The 22362-nt window shown below is 36.8% G+C and overlaps 6 protein-coding genes and 1 long non-coding RNA gene across 7 annotated transcripts; 3 read left to right on the top strand and 4 right to left on the bottom strand.

Moving 5' to 3' along the window:
* Nucleotides 1–1828: 1828 nt before the first annotated feature.
* Nucleotides 1829–3068, top strand: LOC103837977 (profilin-1). The gene is made up of 3 exons (XM_009114378.3): nucleotides 1829–2072; nucleotides 2475–2612; nucleotides 2739–3068. The coding sequence occupies exons 1-3, from the start codon at nucleotides 1950–1952 to the stop codon at nucleotides 2871–2873; spliced, it is 396 nt and encodes a 131-aa protein (XP_009112626.1). The 5' UTR covers nucleotides 1829–1949; the 3' UTR covers nucleotides 2874–3068.
* Nucleotides 3069–10737: 7669 nt separating this feature from the next.
* Nucleotides 10738–11882, bottom strand: LOC103837976 (40S ribosomal protein S30). The gene is made up of 2 exons (XM_009114377.3): nucleotides 11627–11882; nucleotides 10738–10975 (listed from the first exon to the last, which is right to left on the bottom strand). Exons 1-2 carry the CDS (start codon nucleotides 11766–11768, stop codon nucleotides 10929–10931), a joined length of 189 nt encoding a protein of 62 aa, XP_009112625.1. The 5' UTR covers nucleotides 11769–11882; the 3' UTR covers nucleotides 10738–10928.
* A 522-nt stretch (nucleotides 11883–12404) lies between these two features.
* LOC103837975 (60S ribosomal protein L31-1) lies at nucleotides 12405–13300 on the bottom strand. Its single transcript, XM_009114376.3, has 2 exons — nucleotides 13113–13300; nucleotides 12405–12845 (listed from the first exon to the last, which is right to left on the bottom strand). Exons 1-2 carry the CDS (start codon nucleotides 13190–13192, stop codon nucleotides 12566–12568), a joined length of 360 nt encoding a protein of 119 aa, XP_009112624.1. The 5' UTR covers nucleotides 13193–13300; the 3' UTR covers nucleotides 12405–12565.
* Nucleotides 13301–13644: 344 nt separating this feature from the next.
* Nucleotides 13645–15116, bottom strand: LOC103837974 (60S ribosomal protein L28-1). The gene is made up of 4 exons (XM_033280656.1): nucleotides 15046–15116; nucleotides 14707–14862; nucleotides 14345–14508; nucleotides 13645–13949 (listed from the first exon to the last, which is right to left on the bottom strand). The coding sequence occupies exons 2-4, from the start codon at nucleotides 14852–14854 to the stop codon at nucleotides 13830–13832; spliced, it is 432 nt and encodes a 143-aa protein (XP_033136547.1). The 5' UTR covers nucleotides 14855–14862; nucleotides 15046–15116; the 3' UTR covers nucleotides 13645–13829.
* LOC117128402 lies at nucleotides 13949–14446 on the top strand. The gene is made up of 2 exons (XR_004451698.1): nucleotides 13949–14216; nucleotides 14271–14446. It is a non-coding gene; the product is annotated as an uncharacterized LOC117128402 (long non-coding RNA).
* A 514-nt stretch (nucleotides 15117–15630) lies between the features above and the next one.
* On the bottom strand, nucleotides 15631–19916 carry LOC103837973 (phospholipase A2-beta). The gene is made up of 4 exons (XM_009114374.3): nucleotides 17130–19916; nucleotides 16940–16976; nucleotides 16730–16849; nucleotides 15631–16616 (listed from the first exon to the last, which is right to left on the bottom strand). Exons 1-4 carry the CDS (start codon nucleotides 17211–17213, stop codon nucleotides 16417–16419), a joined length of 441 nt encoding a protein of 146 aa, XP_009112622.1. The 5' UTR covers nucleotides 17214–19916; the 3' UTR covers nucleotides 15631–16416.
* LOC103837972 lies at nucleotides 19212–19910 on the top strand. Its single transcript, XM_033280830.1, has one exon. It carries the CDS (start codon nucleotides 19212–19214, stop codon nucleotides 19908–19910), a length of 699 nt encoding a protein of 232 aa, XP_033136721.1.
* Nucleotides 19917–22362: the final 2446 nt, after the last annotated feature.

Here is a 22362-nt window from a genome sequence, read left to right as displayed (position 1 = left end):
AGGTAAAGTTATATGAACATAAGCATACACAGTTTTTGTATTAAAGATACATTATAAATGAGTCGGGCATTTTTTCTCTTATGTTTGGAATGATTTGGAACTCATTGATTTAAGAATGGTTCAGTTTTTTATGATCTAATTATATTAAGAGATAACCAGAAATATTTTAATTATGTTATTGGTTAAGTTCAATCTTTCTACGTTGGTTAAGATTTGGTTTAATTTAAGTTGGTAGGTTGCATTTTATAGGAGGTGTGATATATTCTAGTAACAACTATGAAAGAGCCCAAAATCTAAATAACAACTTTAAGTAGTAGATAAAAAACCAATCCCTAAATTAATAGATTAGATACCATTTTGTGATAAAATTTACTTCTATATCTTATGTGTATCTTCCACTTCCCTACCAAATTTCTAATAATTTACAAGAATAATAATTATGGGATATATCTGTACTATTTTTTTATAAAAAAAACTATGATTAATTTGCATTGACAGCCCAAAAACTTTAGTTAACTACGAGAAAATCTTATATATTAAAACAGAAGTCACAACCTTGATTCATGTGTGATTTTTTTTAAAATGGACCTAATGGATCTATTCATAGAAATTCATATTATATTTTAATTCAGACTAATAATAAATCAAATTTTTAAAATATTTTAATCATAATATCTTTTGATATCTTTTCATTTTAAACATAAATATATTTATTTTAAAATTCTAACAAATATGTTTAAAAAGATTTTTACAAGATCTTCATTTTCACAATTATATTTAAATATTTTTGCTAATTTCGAAATTAGTTTAAAATATTATTATACATTAATATATTCAGTTATATAAAATTAAAAATAAAAAAATCTATAATATTTTATTTATTATATAATCATAATCAATCATATTAAAATAAAATTATTATATTGAGCTAAATATAATAAAATTGTATTAAATTTATATATTTATTTATTTTATTTTCGTAATTATAAAATATTTATGTTCAAAAATAAAATCTAATATGTTGGTAAGATGGGTTAACATTATCAAACTATATAATACATGTATAAAATTTAACATGTATTTATTTAAAGTTAATAATATAAAATCTTTGTAACTACTTTAATCATAATATATTTTCATTTTAAATATAATATATATTGATATATTATATTTTAAAAATTCTAATAAATCTGTGTAAAAAAATTTAAACAATAACTTAATGTATTTTAAGTTATCGTTTAAAAATGAAAATAAATAAATTATATCCTATTTTATCTATTTTATAGTCATGATCATGTTAAAATATAATTATTATACTAAAATAAATATGATAAAATTATATTCAATTGATAAATTTAAAATTTTTATTTTCATAAATATAAATTATTTATTTAATATATAATATGATGATAGAACAGCTTAAAATTAACAAACTATATAATACATATCTAAAAATTAACATATATTAGACTTTTATATATACCATAATAAATTATCTAATATTGGTAAAAAGAAATCCAGTTTTGAAAGACGGGTCAAAATTTAGCATAAATTAAATAAAAAAATAATTTTTAAATATATTTTCTCATTAATATATTAATTTGCTTAATAACTAAATGCAAATACAATAAGATAAATATATAATAAGAAGTGGTAAATACATACAGTTTAAACAATTAATTAATTATAACATGTAAATTATAAAATTATTGTATTTGAAATAGTTATATAAATATTTAAATATATGATTAACATTAAAAATATATACCACTTATATTTTAAAACAATAATGTATGTATAGAAAAATGAAAACAAACACCCGTGCGGTTGCACGGATCAAAATCTAGTATTAATTTAAAGCACAACATTTTCCTTGTCTACAATCAAAAATCTCAGAAGTCTCTCAAGTCTAACTCAGAGTCCTAGAGAAGAAGAAGAAGAAGAAGAAGATGTCGTGGCAATCGTATGTTGATGACCACCTTATGTGCGATGTCGAAGGCAACCACCTCACCGCCGCCGCTATTCTCGGTCAAGACGGCAGTGTCTGGGCTCAGAGCGCCAACTTCCCTCAGGTTTCTTCTCTTTCTCTCCTTCTTCTCTCTTCCTTCGTTCAAATGTCGAAATCGATAGTCTGTTTTGCGATTTTCCGTGATCGGATCTGAGTAATCTCGGATCTGATTTCGGTCCCACCATCTCCGCTCCGGAATCTGATGAACAAAAATTGCGATCTGTGTGTTCTGAATCAATCGAGTTGAACCTAGGAGGGCTCTAGATCTTAAGTCCGATTATGAGATTTCATCGGTATCAGTAGTTAACCGTAGCTTCCATACAAGATCCATGTGTGTTTGTGAACTCATACGCATGCATGCGCGAGCGAATATATATGTTTCTATTGATTTGTGCATCAATGATCTAAAGTGACTTCAATCTAATGAGTGTATCCTCTTGTGTTCTTGATGTGTGTGTTTTTTCAGTTGAAGACTGAAGAAATCAATGGAATCACTAAGGATTTTGAGGAGCCTGGGTTTCTTGCCCCAACCGGTTTATTTCTCGGTGGAGCTAAGTACATGGTTATTCAAGGTGAACCAGGAGCTGTGATCCGAGGGAAGAAGGTAACATATATATATATATATATATATATATATATATATATATATATATATATATATATATATATGTCTATGATTCTTATCTTTGTTCTTAGAGAATGTGATCAGCATTCATTTTACAATCTGTAGGGACCTGGAGGCGTTACTATCAAGAAGACGACTCAAGCCTTGGTCATTGGTATCTACGAGGAGCCCATGACTGGAGGTCAATGCAATTTGGTTGTGGAGAGGCTCGGGGATTACCTCATCGAGTCTGATCTCTAAATTTATGTTTCTTCTTTAACTAAAGGAATGCCATTCCCTTTTTCATTGTGATTGATTTTAATAACGCAATCGATTTGATGATACTGTAGAACCAAATATCTTTGTTGTTGGTCTTCCGGGTTTGGATTTGTGTGTCTCTTGTAATGGCATTTGATAATATCTTTTGTTGGTCATCTTTTATTGGCTTTCTCGATTTTTATTTCTTCAAAATTTTATTTTTTCTAAAATGGATCTGCGGTTTGCTGAAAAAAGTATTGGTTTGCCAAAACAGCTTTGTGTACTATAAGTCTATAAAGTAGAATGTGTTTTTTTTTTCTCTTTATGCCATATCACTAAAAGAGGAGAAATTAGGGTACTTAACCATACCAAAACAAATAATTAAGAAAACTAACCATAATTAACTAATGGATAGAGTATAGTGTGTATTAATTGATGAAGGAACTTTTACATGAACACTGATGAATTCAAATTCACTGAGGCAATAATGATGTTAAAAGCTGAGGAGATGGAATGGAATCTAAGTTGCTAAAGTCTATTCAAGATCCTAACTTACCGTTGATGAAGATATTCATAGAGCTCAGAATCTTAAAAAATCTATTCACTTAATAATTCAGAAACTTGAAGAAACCACTAAAGTTTTGTATAAGGTGTCCAAACACAAATTGCCTACAAAAGAAGAAAGATGCAAAAATACTGAAGTGGTGTGCTTTTGTCATGGTGTTGAACATGTCAAATAAGATTGTCTATCACTCAAAAGAAAAAAAAATAGTTATGAACATATTAAAGTAGATTGTGTGAACACAAAGAAGATGAAGAAGATGGAGTGAAGTTACAGTACTTTAAGTGGTTCACTTAAGAAGTTGTTCCGGTCGTATCTTGGAAATCCAGAAGAGGTGCCATGATTACGTAAGAACCATTTTCTCCAATCATCTCTCTTTTCTCTTTATTATATAAAGTTGTTCTGTTTTTTTTATTATTAACTAATCATGTGTTTAATGATGATGTAGCTCGGGTCGATACGGTATGTTACCTTACCACCCTCCCATATATAACATTTTATAGAACGATCCAATGTTTTTCTTTCTACGTCGTATATGAACGCATCGACTTCGATGGATCATAGTAATTTTCCCATAAATTTAAGATTCGGAGTCCTTCATTCCGGGATCACACCCAAGTTTCATACCGGTTAGTAATATTGACTTGTGAAGAACTGAATAATTCTATTGAGTATAGGAGCTCTGTTTATATGTACAGAGGATATACAAGATTGGAAAGAGAGATATACGAGAGTTATGACAGAGTAATCAACGAGATACTAACGGGTAGTAATATATACTTTCTATATACTAATACACCCCCTCAAGATGGACCACCGGAGGAGAGTCAAATCTTGATGCATAGGCCTTCAAACCGCGGTCTGGAGAGAGGTTTGGTAAGAGCATCAGCAAGCTGGTCATGAGTAGAAACGTGTGAGACCCGAACCATGCCAGTCTGAACCTGATGTCGTACAAAATGATAATCGAGCGCAAGATGTTTCATACGAGAGTGAAACACTGGGTTGGCAGCTAAGTACGTGGCTCCCATATTATCACAATAAATAGCAGGAGTCTGCAACACAGGAATGCCAAGCTCATGCAGTAGAGATGTGATCCAACAAAGTTCTGCTGCAGTGGAGGCAACTGATCGATACTCAGCCTCGGTTGATGATCGCGCCACTCCCGTTTGCTTCTTCGACGACCACGCAACTGGATGACTTCCAAGATAGACAATGTAAGCTCCTGTCGATGTATAGTCATCCCTATTTCCAGCCCAATCAGCGTCGGTGAAAGCATGTAATGTCGGGTTGTTTCTGCTGGAGAAGGTGATCCCGTGTGATCTGGTTCCAGAGAGATATCTGAGAACCCTTTTTACGGCTGTCCAATGTTCTGTAGTTGGCTGATGCATATACTGGGATAGTTTGTTGACTGCAAAGGAGATGTCCGGTCTGGTGAGCGATAGATATTGCAAGCTTCCTACAGCCATTCGATATCTGGTAGGATCATCCATGACCATGCCAGAGGCAAGTGAAAGAGTAGTGTTCGGACACATCGGAGTGGAGACAGAGTTGGTAGTTGACATTTGCATTCGTTGGAGTAGATCAGTGATGTACCTGTTTTGAGACAAATGCAAACCATTAGAAGATCGTTGAACTTCTATTCCAAGAAAGTAAGATAAAGGACCCAAATCTTTAATAGAAAAACGTTGAGAGAGGGAGGTGATAAAACGATCGATGTGTGGAGGACTACTCCCTGTTATGATTATATCGTCTACATATACCAACATATAGAGGTAGACACCATTCTTGCTGTAGACAAAAAGAGACGCATCAGCAAGAGAATTGTTGAACCCGGACTGAAGCAGGAAGGTGCGAAGCTCATTATACCATGCCCTAGGGGCTTGTTTGAGTCCATAGATTGCTTTACGAAGCTTACACACCGCTTTGGGGTTATCTTTATCAACAAACCCTGGAGGCTGGGACATGAAGACCTCTTCTTCAAGGTGACCTTGAAGGAAAGCCGTGTTAACGTCAAGTTGGCGTAATGGCCAGTTTCGGGTTGTTGCAGTACTGAGAACGATCCTGATCGTTGCTGGTTTAACAACTGGGCTGAAGGTATCATGATAATCTATGCCCGGTCGTTGTGTAAAGCCCTTGGCAACCAATCGAGCCTTGTATCTATCAATGGAATCATCTGGTTTTCTTTTTATTGTGAAGACCCATCTGCAACCAACAACATTAGCAACATTAGTAGCATCAGTAAGATCCCATGTTCGTTCTTTAAGTTGAGACTCCATCTCTTCACTCATGGCTTTACGCCAGTATGGTGATTTGAGAGCTTCTGCGACTGAGCGAGGAATTGTTGTCGGAGGAGTGTCCACTTGTGTATTGAGATTCAATTTTTGAACTGGTTTGCGTGGTCTTGTGCTGGCCCTTGTTGGAGCTGGGGGAAGCGGAGAGACAGTAGGGACGGCTTCTGGTTGCGGCGGGGATTCCCTATTTTCATTAAGAGGTTGCGTAGGCATTGTTGGCACAGGTTCACTTGGAGTTGTATCTGGCAGAACGGGTGGAGCTGGTCCTGCAGTCGGAGTTGGTTCTTTAAGTTGAGACTCCATGTTCGTTCTTTAAGTTGAGACTCCATCTCTTCACTCATGGCTTTACGCCAGTATGGTGATTTGAGAGCTTCTGCGACTGAGCGAGGAATTGTTGTCGGAGGAGTGTCCACTTGTGTATTGAGATTCAATTTTTGAACTGGTTTGCGTGGTCTTGTGCTGGCCCTTGTTGGAGCTGGGGGAAGCGGAGAGACAGTAGGGACGGCTTCTGGTTGCGGCGGGGATTCCCTATTTTCATTAAGAGGTTGCGTAGGCATTGTTGGCACAGGTTCACTTGGAGTTGTATCTGGCAGAACGGGTGGAGCTGGTCCTGCAGTCGGAGTTGGTTCTTTAAGTTGAGACTCCATGTTCGTTCTTTAAGTTGAGACTCCATCTCTTCACTCATGGCTTTACGCCAGTATGGTGATTTGAGAGCTTCTGCGACTGAGCGAGGAATTGTTGTCGGAGGAGTGTCCACTTGTGTATTGAGATTCAATTTTTGAACTGGTTTGCGTGGTCTTGTGCTGGCCCTTGTTGGAGCTGGGGGAAGCGGAGAGACAGTAGGGACGGCTTCTGGTTGCGGCGGGGATTCCCTATTTTCATTAAGAGGTTGCGTAGGCATTGTTGGCACAGGTTCACTTGGAGTTGTATCTGGCAGAACGGGTGGAGCTGGTCCTGCAGTCGGAGTTGGTACCTGCAGGTTAGAAATCGGACTAACAACAGAGACAGGAGCGTTAGAGCAAGATGGTAACTCAACATCACTATCAACCGCTGCAATCACAGGAGATGAAGTGCTAAAAGGAAAGACTGATTCATGAAAAATAACATGGCGAGAAGAATAAATTCGATTTGTTGCTCTATCTAAGCACAGATATGCACTTTGTGTTAGAGAATACCCTAAGAAAACACAGGGTTTAGATCTATCATCTAGTTTATGAGAAGCATAAGGTCGAAGCCATGAAAAACACAAGCAACCAAAAATTCTAAGTTTTTGAAAATTTGGAGAATGACCATGTAACTTCTCAAAAGGTGTTTGAAATTCTAAGTTCTGAGTAGGCATTCTATTGATAAGATAAACTGCAGTAACAAAAGCATAGGACCAGTACCCTTTAGGCATTGAAGCATGTGACATGAGAGCAAGACCCGTTTCAACTATATGTCGATGACGGCGCTCAGCAAGACCATTATGCTCAGGTGTATGAGGAGGACTTGTCATATGGGAAATGCCATGAGAAGAAAGAAATGCAGCAAGACCAACATATTCACCCCCATTATCCGAGTATAGTGTTCTAAGTTTATGTTGAAATCGATTTTCAACTAAACTTTTGAACTTTGTGAATACTTCTTTGACCTGAGATTTATGTTTCAAAGGATAAAGCCATATATATCTAGTATAATGATCTACAAAGAGTACATAATATTTGAAGCCATCAACTGAGTAAATTGGAGAAGTCCAAACATCAGAGAAATGGTTTAGTATAAGAGGGAAGAGAACTAGAACCAGAGTGTGAAATCTGCAACGCAGATCCATCGCCCAAGAGAACATCATCACCACCATGATAAGGAGTATGCATCGAGAGATTGGCCAAGTCAGATGTCATGTGATGTGATGCTCCTGAGTCCAGAAGCCAAGTCGATGAGTCTGACATCATGGCTGCATTTGCACGAGGCTGCCAGTACTGATGTGGTGATTGTTGCTGCCATGTTTGAGGAGCCGAGTGTGGTGTTTGTTGTTGCCATTGTTGAGCAGACCCACTGCCTTTGACTATGCGATATTCTGGACAATATTTCGCACTGTGTCCTTGTGTGCCACAAGCTTGACAGCGACCAAGATAAGGTTTAGAGAACCGATTGTTGTGTTGACTGTTGTTATTGTACGAAGCCTGATGAGGAGACCGGTTCTGTTGATGATGATTGGAGCGATTGTTGTTGTTGTAGCGGGAACGGCTATCAGCAGCATGTGCAACAATAGGAGTAACGGCTGGAGATTCTGTGCACAAGATCATTGCCTCTCGATTAAGCAACCTTTCATAGAGCTCATTGAAGGAGATAGGTTTGTCACGCCCATTGACTGCATCAATTTCCGGCTTGTACTCTTCACCAAGACCTCCCAAAATGTTTTCGGTGAGATCATCAGGATCCATAGGTTTGCCAAGGAGTGCAAGCTCATCAGCTTTAGACTTGATGTCACGCATATACTCGCTGATCGTCTTAGTACCTTTGGAGCATTTGTTGATCTGATTCTTCAGCTGGCGGATGTGACCACGAGTAGGGTTTCCAAAGGTTTCAGCAAGTGTCTCCCAAACTTGTTGTGTTGTATTAGCCGTTGAAACAAGAGTCTGAAGTGGCAAGGATATAGCACCAATGAGAGCACTATACAGCAGCCGGTCTTGACGTCTCCATGGAGCGTAGTCTGGATTTGGAGAGGCAACACCATTCACAGAAATTGTCGCAGGAGGCGCTGTATCATCAGATCCATCGATGAACTGTTGTAGTTCATGACCTTCAAGCAAGGCACGTACTTGTCTTCCCCACATAAGGTAATTTTGATGTGTGAGCTTTGTCACACTAGACATATTGACTGAGAGAAGAGTAGCTTGAGGATTTAGAGTATCAAAAACAGAAGTTCTCTCAGCAGTAGTTTCAGAAGCCATAGTTTTGTTTTGATTTCAGAATAATAGAGAAGATAGTTTGAGAGATGGAAGACGGCGAGGAAAAAGAAGTGAGAAGAAGAAAAAGGAAAAATTAGGCTAAGCCCTAAAGGGCTCTGATACCATATTGACTTGTGAAGAACTGAATAATTCTATTGAGTATAGGAGCTCTGTTTATATGTACAGAGGATATACAAGATTGGAAAGAGAGATATACGAGAGTTATGACAGAGTAATCAACGAGATACTAACGGGTAGTAATATATACTTTCTATATGCTAATAAGTAAAACGTCAGTGGGGTAGTTAAAAATCTGCCACAAGATCCCACCCTCCAATATATAACATTGGAGGACCCGAATCTTAAGATCATGGGCAATTACCCAACTGACGTCTTACTCCCAGGAATGAAACTTGGATGGGATCGCGGAATGGATCGGAGGACCCCGAAGCTTAAATTCATGGGCAAATTACTATGATCCATCGACTAGAGCGTTCATATACGACGCATAAAGAAAAACATGGGATCGTTCTATAATATAATGCTATATATGGGAGGATGTGAAGGTAAAAAACCGTATCCCAGCTACATGCCTACATCATCATTCGCATGATTAGTTTAAAAGATATAAAACAACTTTATATAATAAACAGAAAAGAGATATGATTGGAGAAAATGGTTCTTACCGAATCATGGCACTTTCTGGATTTCCATGATACGACGGGACCAACATCTTGATGGAACCACTTGGAGTAGTGTACGCATCTCGATTTAGTGGTCGTAGCTCTAAGACGTTTATGAAAGGCACGCCTGTTGCTGTATTAACCAGACATATTTGTAAAGACGACTGAGATGTGGTATCGTGGATGACCTCCTTAGTAGTGCTATTAGCTTCTACCATTGTCCACAGATTTGGACTCAGATAGAGATCGAAGCTGGGGATTGTATTACCTTTCAGATATTTCATAAAACCTTAGATAAATCAATATAAAAAGAAAATGGTTACATACCGATTCGGTTTTGGGAGTTGACAAGAACAATTATCATGAACATTTGCCACGCCATCAAACAATATTTCTTCATTTTTACCTCTCTGTATCTGTTCAAACGAAAAAAATTTAGGAGATATTTTGCCATTGCACAATAGAACCTTATATAATATAAACCCACTCGACAGAAAAAGATTTCAAAATCAGAACCTAAGTAATTATCATGCAATTCCTTATTAAGCAGTGCATATGACTCTAGTCGCCTAACACTGATTTTGTTCTTTTGATAAGATTTTTTTTTAACACTGCTATATAACATACATATTTAAAGCAAAGCACATGACTCTAGTAGTCTCCTACGTAAATAACGTGCATGTTTTTAAGCAATGCACATGACTCTAGTTACCTAAGTAATTGACATGCATGTCTTTTTTAAAGCAGTGCATGTGGTACACTATAAGCATGGAAGAGATGTAGAGGAGGAAAAACACTCACAAACTTAAATGTTCACGTTGTCTTTGTCTTCTTTTTTGGTCATCCAACTCCCTTTTTTTTTAATAACGTCTGCTTTATTAAATCATTGAGAGGAAATATAATCTCCATCCAAGTCCCTTTTTATGTATTGAATTATCTCTACTCAAATTAAAGCCAAAGAAAAACCAGTCAAAACTAAACAAGATCCCATTTTATAAAATTAAAAGCCAACATTCCCAGTGAATTTTGTTTTCTTGGGCATGTGTTGCTATGTGTCACATGTTATGAAGGTTAGGCTCAATCTCAAATCTTATGTTGAGTGATTATGTCGTCTAAAACTGCCGGTATTGCGAGGATCATCCTCCGGATATTAAGCTCTTCTGCTCTTGTTGCACATTTTCTAACCCCTATAGCTGCACTAGTTGCAGTGAAGACAGAAGGCAGTATGTTTGGCTTCTTGTCAAGTACTTTTTCCGCTTCACACTTTTGAGGGGAACCAGAATGAAGTTCAAGGAATGTCATTTGATATTAGATCCTATTTTGTTTCTTTTGTTGAATTGTAAACCCATATTATATTATATTTTGTTTTGTAAATCCTTTGGTATGGTTTGCCTATTTATCTATGGATTTTGAGTTTCTTTAATATAATGAAGTGGTTTGTCCAACAAACAATAAAAATAATCCAAGAACAAACACGGATCAAATTGACAACAAACAATGGCTCAATATCCATGGACTCATTACCATACCGGAACAGAAACGCGTTATCTAAACATCAAATAATCCGAACAGAAATCGCAACAAAAGTTTGTCTACTTCTCTGATGAGTTTGGTCCTCTCTTCTTGCCAAAGCCAACAACTGAGAAACAACACAAATAAAAGCAAATATGAATCCAATTGTAGGAATAAAACTTTCTAATGCAATCTCATGTTTACCAAAAAAAAAAAAAGCACAAAATGTATAATCAGTGAATGAACATGCAAGTTTATTTTACACAAACTACTATATGCATCGAATGGTAGTTTAACATATACCACATTAAATAAATGTTCAAGTAAATGATTAGCATCTTAATGTTGATCAAAGCACACTACGATTATGGATAAGTGTCAAAGCGATTAAAAAGATCAACAAAAAGCAAAAGGAGCCCAAAAAAAACAGTAATGTTTAAGCACAAAAGTCCTACAGTCTTGATTACAACAAAAGCAAATGAGAATCAAACCCAAGTTTTGCACTCTAATGATGAACACAAACCAAAAAATACAAAATGTTGATTGCTTCAAATAGGAATTGTAGAAGATTCTAAACTGAATTCAAAATCAAACACAATTATATCATCAAAAACTATTATCTGCAACTAAGATTGCGATTTCAAACAGAAATGACAAATCACAGGTTGCTAAGACGATGAATAAAACACTAACTCAAATTCAGAGAGTACTATCAAATGATCGATTGAAGAATCCTATACTGGAGGTATAAATTAAATCGCGAGAAGAAGTATTTTACCGGCGGTAACGAAACGGCGGTTGTGTTGCAAACGCTTGTGAGCACGGCCACGGGGTTTCTTCTTTTTGTCCTGCTTAGCCACTTTCGGGGTCTGACCTCTCACCTTCCCGGCACGTGCCAATGAACCGTGCACCTTTCCCATGGTCGATTAAAGATAGTCTTCTTTGCTTCTCTGTCTCTGCTCTTCGAGGCGACGGCGACGCTACTTTTTTTAGGGTTACGAATTACACTGTTGTGTATATATTATAGTCGTTTAAAGATCCTCTAAGGGCCGCACTGGATTTCAAATGGGCCTTCAAGATTTTTTACAATCGAACCGGACTTGCTAGTTCGACCGGGAACACCAGCCAAAACCGGCAATAAACCTCTCGAACCGGTTAATTCAATTTATGGATTGGCGGATTGATTAGCTTGTCTCGGGGATTCTAGGGTTTCCTGGTCTAGCTTTGCTTGGTTTTCAAGTATTGTTATTAATCATAGGTTTCTCAATTCCAATTAAAAGTCCGACTGGTGACCATTCGAAAAAAAGAACAAACAGAAAAAGAATATATGAAAAAAAAAAGCAAGAATGAAAAAAAATAATTGTTCCTTAATTTTTTACAAAAAAAGAAACAAGAGGGAATAAGAGAGAATTATGTTAGGGAACATATTATTCCTCCATCATTTCCCGGTCACCATTCATACCCTAAGGGTCACCATTCATACCCTAAGATTCAAGCCGAACCGTAACAGAGATTGTAAACCGGTATGGTACGGACTCACAAAAATGATTGCGAAGTAAAGAACGTTACCAAATAGATAAAAAATCTTAGCACTCAACTTTCAAAGATACGAAATAGATTTGCCCAAATGGTTAAGTAATCAAAACAAGCACAAGTCTTTCACTTTCTGTCTTTCAACTAAAGATTCAACCAAAAAAGCTGCAACAATACGTGAGTTTCACTCGTCTTCATCGATGACCTTGGTGCCCAAACCAGACAAACCTTCGGCCGGAATCTCAGCGACAGTGACGAGAGAGTAAAACTCCTCCTTGGCGTCTTCATCATCGTTCCTCTTACGGGCAACGCGGACTCTGACTCTCCTAGGAGGACCACGGATACCTCTGCTCCAAATCTGCTTGTTGAGCTTGACATCTACTCTGACGTCCTTGGTTCCCATTGCCTTCAATGCAAACTTCCTTATCTCTTTGATCGCATCGGGTGCCTTCTTCTTGAATGTGCTGTTGTTTGTGTACATATTAATATAATTGTCAAAATCAGATTGATATCTAAAGGAGATGTAATATCTAAAGGAGATGTAACTAACAATTGAAATATTCGAACGTGATCAAATGGTTCATAAGGTAAAAATGTAACTGAACTCATAGTGAAATGCTATATTTTCATCATCAGACATAACCTATGCACACTAGTAACGAGGATAGAGGCATTGTTAATCAATAGGAGTTCAAATTTCTCATGAACGACTATAATGATCATAGGTTTACCAGCTATGGAGGCGCCTGTGGAGATTGATGGTGTACTCCCTGGTAACGATCTCCTCCTTTCTTCCCTTTCCTTTCTCCATTTTCCCTCGATCTCTGCTCTCTTCAGAATGGAGTTGGAGACGGCACAGAAAGAGAAGATTCCAGTAAGTGTTAGAAACCCTAATATAAAGCTTCCGTTTTGTTATTTATTATTTGGGCCCAAATATAAGCCTGATGGGCTTCAGGATACGCTCAAGTTCACTGTAACACTAAAAGCCACTGAAGGCCCAAAACTTGATGTTTTTGGTGGGGATACTGGGATCTAAAATAAAATTATTATTAGTTTTTTCTCAAGTTTAGATGCGTTTCAAGTTTTAAGAAATCCAAACTAATATTTAACATTTATGTTTATATCAACTTTTGAAACCCCAACTTTCGAAGATCTTTTCCTGGGTAACTTTATAATTACCAAGTGATGTAATTGTATTTCGCAAATAAGTGTTTTCATTACTTACCATTGCATTGACACAGACATATTCGTTGGACCAATCGAGGTTTTATCAAGTTCTTGATTTGATAAAATAGATCCAACAAAACACACACAAGTAACATAATCATAATAAAAACTAACTCCTGGAAAGGAGAATAGTGTTATGATTCAACAAAACAACTTAAGATAAAACTTGTTCAGCAAAATCTTTTAACTTTCGAAAAAAAGAACATATTCTGGAAAAAAGCTTAAGCTTGACGGTTTCTTTGCTTCGCACCGGACTTGGCAACCCTAATGCTTTTGCTGATGACACTGAGTCTGGCAAGAGCGAATTTCTTCAAGTCTGGCCTGTAGTAGTTGTCAACCACCTAAACCAATTTCACACAAAAAAAAACGGTTACGACTAATTCAATATATTTAAACGGCAAGATGAGTAGGCACTATTAAATGTCTGGATGAGACAACAGACACAGAAGTTGATCATATACAGATTCATTACGCAAAATCAATTCCAAAACCTAAGTGTCACAACTAATCTAAGATGCCCAATGATCTTCCCATAGAGAAAATAAACAAATATTTATATCTTCATGGCATTTTACCATCAGTTAACTACATGAACTATCCACTCACAAGTATAAGTATAAGTAAATTAGGGACCGATTGCAGATTAGAGTATCATTAACTAGGACTAATTAGAAACCTATCTAGTACAGCTTAGACATAGACAACAAAACAAGAGGAGAGAGAGAGATACACAAACCTGGTTAGCAACAGCCTTGGACATCCTGGGGAATTCCTTCTTGAGGATAGACTTGTTGACAGAGACCTTAGGCTTGTTCTGCTTCTTGGTCTTGGTGGTGGCGAGGACAACACCTTGTTCCTTGTCAGCTGGCTGGATGGTCACTGTCTTCTTGTTTGCAAGACCTTTATCCACACCAAAAATAGATTGAGACATAAGTCCCCTTCAAACAAGAATCGTATATTAAAGAATCTTTAAAACACAAAACATTTCTCATTCAGACATAAACATATTCGAGAGTAATTTAAGCTAACTACTAGAACATCCAGTTCCAACACAATCATCTAATAATCAAGAAGCAGAGGTCCTTGTCGTAAAGTTACCAGAGTGCTTGTAGGAGTTAAGGTTGCAGAGGTTGTTCTTCTCTTTGCTGAACTGAACCTTAGCGTTGCCTCGTCCGAACTGTTTGACCAAGAAACAGTTGTTGGTCTTAACAATCTCCCAGATCAATTGTCCTGGAACTGTCGCCATTTCCAAACCTATAACCAAACCAAAATAGAAATGACACTAAGCATCAACAATACAGACATGAACAGATCGATGTAACAGCAAGCCTAATCACAAGATCTTATCAAATCAGAACCAAATGCTAGAAACTCAAGGCAGATCGAACCGGGAAAGGCGATAAGCCGAAGAACAGTTAAGAGAGGATCTAAAGACTCACCGTGAAATTTCGGAGAGAGAGAGGGAGAGAGATAGTGAGAGCTAGACTCGGGGTTAATGGTGGCGCCGGAGCTTTGTAAAAGACGATATCTGTTTATATATGACCTGTAAAAGAAAGCCCTAATTCATGTGACTGACTAAAAAGTCTATATTACCCCTACACATTACTTAAATATCGAGAATGCCACTATGCTGAAAAACATCATCAAAACGAAACGATTGTGTGATCTCAATGTAAGTTTCTGTTTTTGTCTCATTTTGAAGAACAACGGGAGTCATCAATGAATTCATCACAATTCTTTTTTCATAAAATGTTATCAGTTATCACCCACTGAAACCAATGATAAACAGATAAAATAGTACACAAGGAAAAATTGAAGATTACACAAAATACAATAAAGACACAACGAAATCATCATAGACTGATTACGTAAATGCACCAAAAGTTGATGAACTTTGGGATTGGGTGAGCTTGTAGATAGTACCAAAAGTTGATGAACCAAATTATATACTCCCTATGTTCCGAAAAGTACGATGTTTTACCGAATTTTGATATTTCAATATATAAGATGTTTTTATTTTTCTAGGTATAAAGTAAAATGTGTACCCAATCATATTTTAATAGTTTACTCCTTCTGTTCCCGGAAATAGGATTTTCTATATTTATTTTTTGTTCCAAAATGATAGATTTTCTAAAATTTTAAGGTACTTTTAGTAGTTAATGTTGAAAATTGAATACTTTTAAGAAATATTAATTGAAAATATTTGAATTGGTTGATATTTATTGAAAAATGTATAGTATAATAAATAATAAATTCAATTGTAAAAAATTAATTTTTTTCTTAATATACATGGATACTCTAAAAAAATCTTTCTTTCCGGACTAGAGTGAGTATTTTGTAATTGGTTGAATACCATTAATTTATAGTTTTAATAATATTTTCTAGACTAAAAGTAGTTTTTTTAATATGTGTGTGTTCTACCTAAACATCTTTATATTTAGGAATATTTCTTAAATAACATCAACTTAGAAATAGATAACCAATATGGATACAACATAATCATTGTAGCCAGTGTTAGAAGGCACAATTACAGTATCAATGTATCATGATCGTAATTCATTTATTGACCTTAAGAATAGAAAAGACTTTTCTGATCAATACTAGCAAGTCACATCAGCTGCTTATAGTTTCCAAGAATAAAATGTGTCATAAATCATCCAAAGGTGTTTGAATTAAGCTAATCTAGCAGCGATTTGCAATGGCAATAGTAATACAATTAATCATCATCACTACCAAAGAATCTTCTAAAACTACCAAGTCTCAATGTGATGGCCTCCTCTTAGGCCAAGAGTAAATGCGCAGCAAAACTCAGAGCTCGGTTCTGAGATCATTGCCTAGTTGACTGAACATGATGCCGATATCCATTCCTTGATTCATAGTTGGTATGACTTGTGAGTAAGGGCATTGTTTGGAAAAACCAACCTTTTTGTTTTTCGATTGCTTTATCGATTTGCTAAGCCTGTTTAGGCATTGCTTGAACTTCTTATGGCAGCTTATGTTAGTCATACCTGCCCAAAATGAAAAAAACAAATCACCAAAAGATGGTAGCGAACCTTTTGATTTGCATATCTTAAAATGATCAAAAACAGTAAGATATTTGCATTCTTGAATGATATTATACCATTCACCTCAACGCAGTTGTCATGGACCATACAACAAGCATCAAGATCATCACAAGGTTCCTCACCAGGACATCCAGAGTGTCCAATCCCACAATACTTCCCGTACCGAATAGAAAGTGCTGAAAACAAACAATATATCAAGAAATATATAACGCACGTAAAAGGTAGTACACACTGCATTAAAAGAAAAAAAAAAGATTGAAGCGTACTGTCACAATTCTGCGCAATGCATGTTCTTGTGCACTCCTGCGAGGATTTGATTCAAGCAACAAATCATTAATGAAGTGAAACAGCAAACCAGTGTTCCAATTAGTCAGTTTCATAAAAGCTAGTTCTACAACAATGCGATTCTATTTTTCTGGAAACTCTCAGGTTCGCAGAAGGAAAAAGGTTAAAAACCTCGCTGCAAACAACGTCGACGAGGAAGAGGAGGACAAGGAGGAAAGCAGCCGCGACACGCATAGAAGAAGAGCTAATCATCATCGTCTCTACAGCTAGTAGATAGAAGCTTCTGGATTTGATTGATCGTCCTTAGTCTTCGAAAATAATGAGTCTCCTTGAGAAATCATTGGATCCTCTTCCTGCTTTCTCGCCAAATATATCACTAAAATATTATATCGAGTCAACTAAGATAAATACAAAAACAAAAGTTATAAATATATTAAATTTTGAGGTTATTTCTAGAATAACAAAAAATCAAAATTAGATTTTTAGAGGGAAGATAGAGAGAGATAGGAAGAAAAAGAGGAGAGAAAATGTGATTTTTGTTAGTTGGTGAATTTGTTAATTTTTGGGTTAATGGGTGCAATATCTGTTAAATTTTCTCTTTTAGCTTCAATATTTTTTTAAAATAATTATATTTTGAAATATTTTAAAGATACCCTACGAAATCTATTTTTATTTTTGTTTTAAACTCCCATAAAAATTCTTTAAATTCAATTAAATTCTACTGAATCTTAAATCACGTAAACTTCCCAATCCTAATCCTATAAACTCTATAATATTTGTATTTTGTGGAAACCCTCCAATGCAGCGTACATCTCTTTTTGCTATTAGAATTTATTTTATCTTTTTTTCTTAGTTCCTTTTCGTAATTTCCTTTTACTGAGACAAAAACTAGATATAAAAAAAGACCTCTCCCCGATGCGCTTCTATCCTATCCTTACTTCTTCGGCGGTTCTTATTAATTGGGTGTTTTGCTCCTATTATCTAGTTTCGCTTTCTGTTTGTACTTAACCCTTCGTATAGTTAGTTTGTTTTATAGTTAGTTAGAGACTGCAAAGGGTGTGGCCATCCCCATAAAAGCTGGAAACATTTTTATAAAAGTCATCAATGCGAGTTGGTCATCACTCATCAGTCTCGGTTGTATCGATGAGAATAGTTCAGAAGCATACCACACTTTCATTATTAAGCTTCCCAAGGACGAAGTTGATGTTTTGATTTGTTTCGAAATGTAAGAAAGCTTCGAATGTATCATAGTTCTAGAGGATGTTGTATTATGTTTTGATGAATACATTATGTATGCAATGAAAAGTCATACAATATCAAATAGCGTCTCGCTGGAATATTGGTGGCTCAGTGGCTCTACGCTGGTCTCAATTTAAAGCAAAGGATGAGAAATTTTCGTTCTTAAAACACCAATGAACCTGCGAGAAGATGGAACTAATATGCATATTGTTACGTTGGTCTAGACACATATTTTATTTCACGGTCTTAAAGACTATTATATATAGAATGGGGATGCCATAGAAGAGGATATCGGGTGATTTTTTAGTGAATCAGTGACATTTGATACGTTTCCTGTTAAATAATAGCTTGGCAAGTCCTCATAGTGACATCTGATTGTGTTTGTGGACTATATTATCTGATAAAACTATGTTCATTACAGAGTGTATAAGTGTTTATTACATCAAACCAAAGGAATAACAGTTTGACAGATCGATTATGCGTACAGAGCGAAACGGATCACATCTATTCTATTAAAACAAGAACATGTAGTCCAATTATTTTAATACAATCATTAAAGTTTTTTATTAATTGTTTAAGAAAAATATTATACAAAAAACACAAATATGACTAAAAATAAATATAAACTTAAAATTTTTAAAAAATTGTAAAACAAAAAATATAAATGTCCTTTTAAAGTCGGGTCAAAACCTTTTATATCTTTAAAATTTCAGATATCTATTCTGTGTCCACTCCTATGACTTAATATTTTGTAATACATATTTTCTTTAGCTAGTGTCGGTTGGTGACAGGACAACAAAGATATGGACTGGCACCATACAAAACTTTAAAGTGAGAATAAAATGAATTCTTAGCTGTCGTCTATAAAGGTCGTTGAAACACCATATCTATTTTCTAGGAAAGAGTAGTTTATTATTATTATTATTTGCTTAAAATTCTAGGGAAATAGTTCTACGAAGACTTTTTTTGATAAACTAGTCTCCAAGAGAAGATCTTGAAAGTTCAAAACTCAGCATGGAAAAAGTAGATTTACCAGTTCACAACCATCCTTTGTTACCTCTCACTCGATTTTCCCATGGTCGATGTAAAGGTTGCTGGTCTCATGGTTACATATATGGAGGCTATCGTTGCAATGAGTTGGGGTGCGACACTTTGTTTTATAAAGAGTGTGCCGAGTCCTTGCCAGACATCAACCACTCTTCCCATCCTGATCATCCTCTCAAGCTTGTCCGAAAATTCCAATCATCCATTTGTAGTCTGTGTCAAGTTTGGTTTGACACTGGTTACTTCTGTTCCATATGCGATTTCAAGTTGGATTTGGGTTGTGCGTGGAGACCATCACCACCCCTTACTCTCGAAAACACCGACACGCATGAGCATCAGCTTGTACTCTCTAATGGAGTGGGGTCTGAGTTGTCTCAAAGTACAAGAAACTGCAAAGTGTGCAGCTCTGAAGTTCTTGAATTCAAGCAATATTACGAGTGCCATCAGTGCGAGTTGTTCTTCCATGTGAAATGTACCAAGATCTCTCTAGAAGAATATCACACTTCTCACCCTGAACACCCACTCAAGTTTCTTACAGGCGATGAAGCACCTGGTTACGCAGACAAGAAGTGCCTTCTTTGCGGGATGGAGTTTAATCAAGAACTTCACCACTGTGACGTTTGTAATCAGCATTTGCAGAGGCTGTGCGGAAAACTCATCACCACTTAGTGTTATGAGCACGAAGACTCACGAACATCAACTTCACCTTTTCCAAAGACTCGTTGATTTTACTTGCAATGCTTGTGGGACGCGAGGTGAGGGCAGCCCTTATTTATGTTTCCAATGCAAGTTCATGATTCATCGAGATTGTATCGATCTACCACACATCATAATTCATAAATATCAACCGTCATGATCATTGCATCTCTTACACTCGTCGTCTCGGACATGGAGATTGGACATGTGGGGTTTGTCGCGAAAAAGTGGATGGGTTCCATGGGGCTTACTCCTGCTCGGTTGCTTCTAAATGTTCTTTTAGTTATGTTGTTCATTCAAAATGTGCAACAAGAAAAGATGTATGGGACCAGATAGAGTTAGAAGGAAGTGCGGAAGAAGAGGAAGTTTCTCCATTCGAGGTGGTTGATGATACCACAATAAAACATTTTAGCCATGAACATTTTTTACGACTCATTGAGGATGGTAGGATTCTTCAAGAGAATAAACTTTGTGAAGCTTGCGTCTCCCAAATACAATCAGAGTCTTTCTACTGTTGTGAGCAATGCGATTACATCCTTCACGAAAGATGTGCTAATATCTCCATAAAGAAACGACATGTGTGTCACAACCAACCTTTCACGCTACACACAAGTTCTGGAACCAAAACAAGCCGTTGTGCTCTTTGCGAAAGAAAGTTCACTGGTTTCATGTACAAGTCTGCTAGTCACAAGGTTTTAGATGTACGATGCGGCTCCGTTTGAGCATGATAGCCATCCACATCCTCTATACTACTATGAGAAAACCTATAAACACTGTAGTGCACATGGCGGTGGGATGAAGATAGGAATGCTTAGTTGTGATGAGTGTGATTACAGCTTGGACTTCAAATGTGCTCTTTTGCCAAAAATGGTAGTGAATCATAGGTATGACGATCATCCTCTCTTCTTGTCTTATGGTGACTCATATGTATGTGGTGAATATTGGTGCGAGGAAATTTGATCAATTGGCAAAACGCTCCGTTTTGGCAAGAGGCGATTTTGGCGACTACGAAAGCGATTCCCGATCTTCGATCTCCGCTGTCTCCTACGGCAGCCGGGATGGATTCTCAGGAGGTCCTGGCAGATCCTCCGCCTCTGGTCAGTCCGGCAAAGCAATCGTGGGCAATGAAGGCTCAGGCGAAACAAGTTTTGAAAAATACGACGTTGATGTCTCGGTATCAGAAGGAAAGCACACCGTTGAAGTTCCATCAGAGATTATTGAAAAGGCTAATCCACTATGGGAGGATTTCGTGATCGCGAGATTTCTCGAAACTACTCCACATATAGCGAAGGTACACATGATTCTAAACAAGATATGGACGTTTGGCGATAAATCTCAGAAGTTGGAAGTTTATGAGGTGGATGCGATAACAATGAGGATAAGGATTACAAGTGCGATGGTGAGGGAAAAGGTTGTGAAGAGGGGGATGTGGAATATTGCAGGGGTTCCTATGGTAGTGTCGAAGTGGAGACCTGAGGAAGATCCAGAAAAAGCGAAGTTGTTACCTCTATGGGTTCATCTCACGAATGTACCGATGAGTATGTATTCATGGGAGGGGCTTAGCTTCATTACGAGTGCAGCAGGAGTTCCGGATCACTTGCACCCGGACACTATTGCGTGCAAAAACTTTGATGTAGCGAAGGTCTTTGTGAATGCGGATCTATCGAAGGAGCTATCCCAAAAGATAACATACAATATCCAGGGGAATGAAACCACTGTGGTATTTACTTATCCGTGGCTTCCTTCAAGATGTGTGAAATGTAGGAAATGGGGGCACTATGAAACGTTTTGCTCTCAAAAAGGGATGGAAGAAGGGAAGCAGATATTGAAAACACCAGTGGAGAAGATAGTGGAGGGAGCGAGTGGGAGAATAAATGATACAACAACTAAAGAGCAGGAAAGATGGCAAATAGTAGAGAACGAAGAGGGTGAAACAGGGAAAGGAGAAACAGGGGAGGAGGTAAAAGAAATGGAGGAGGGGCAGATAAATGAATGGCAGAATGTATCAACAGAGAAAATGGGAAGGAGTCCAAAAAATGATCTGAAATATGGTCAAGTCATTATTGCAACTCCCTCACGGTTTGCAGTGTTAAATGACTCGAGGGATGATGGTGAAGATCTTGATCAGGAGGAAAATGAAGAAGATTTCGATGATGTGTCTCAGGAGATTACGGCTGAAGAGAAGTTAGAAGACAAACTAAGTGGGAAGAAGAGGGGCAGAGCAGTTCTTCCTCGGGTTTCGAAAACAAATCACAGAGTAATACCAGAGGCTTCTGATCATGTAACTATGAAAAGGGGTTCTCGAAAACACCTTTAAATGGCTGGGTTTTTCTGGAATGTGAGAGGTTTCAACAAATCTACAAAGCATGCGGTTGTGAAGAATTGGGTGAAAGATCAGTCTACTTTATTTGGATGTCTTATTGAA

The sequence above is a fragment of the Brassica rapa genome, chromosome A09 (assembly GCF_000309985.2).
Source record: "Brassica rapa cultivar Chiifu-401-42 chromosome A09, CAAS_Brap_v3.01, whole genome shotgun sequence".
NCBI classification, from domain to species: Eukaryota; Viridiplantae; Streptophyta; class Magnoliopsida; order Brassicales; family Brassicaceae; genus Brassica; species Brassica rapa.
The sequence above is the reverse complement of the archived record's forward strand: the minus strand, read 5'-3'. Positions and strand labels throughout refer to the sequence as shown.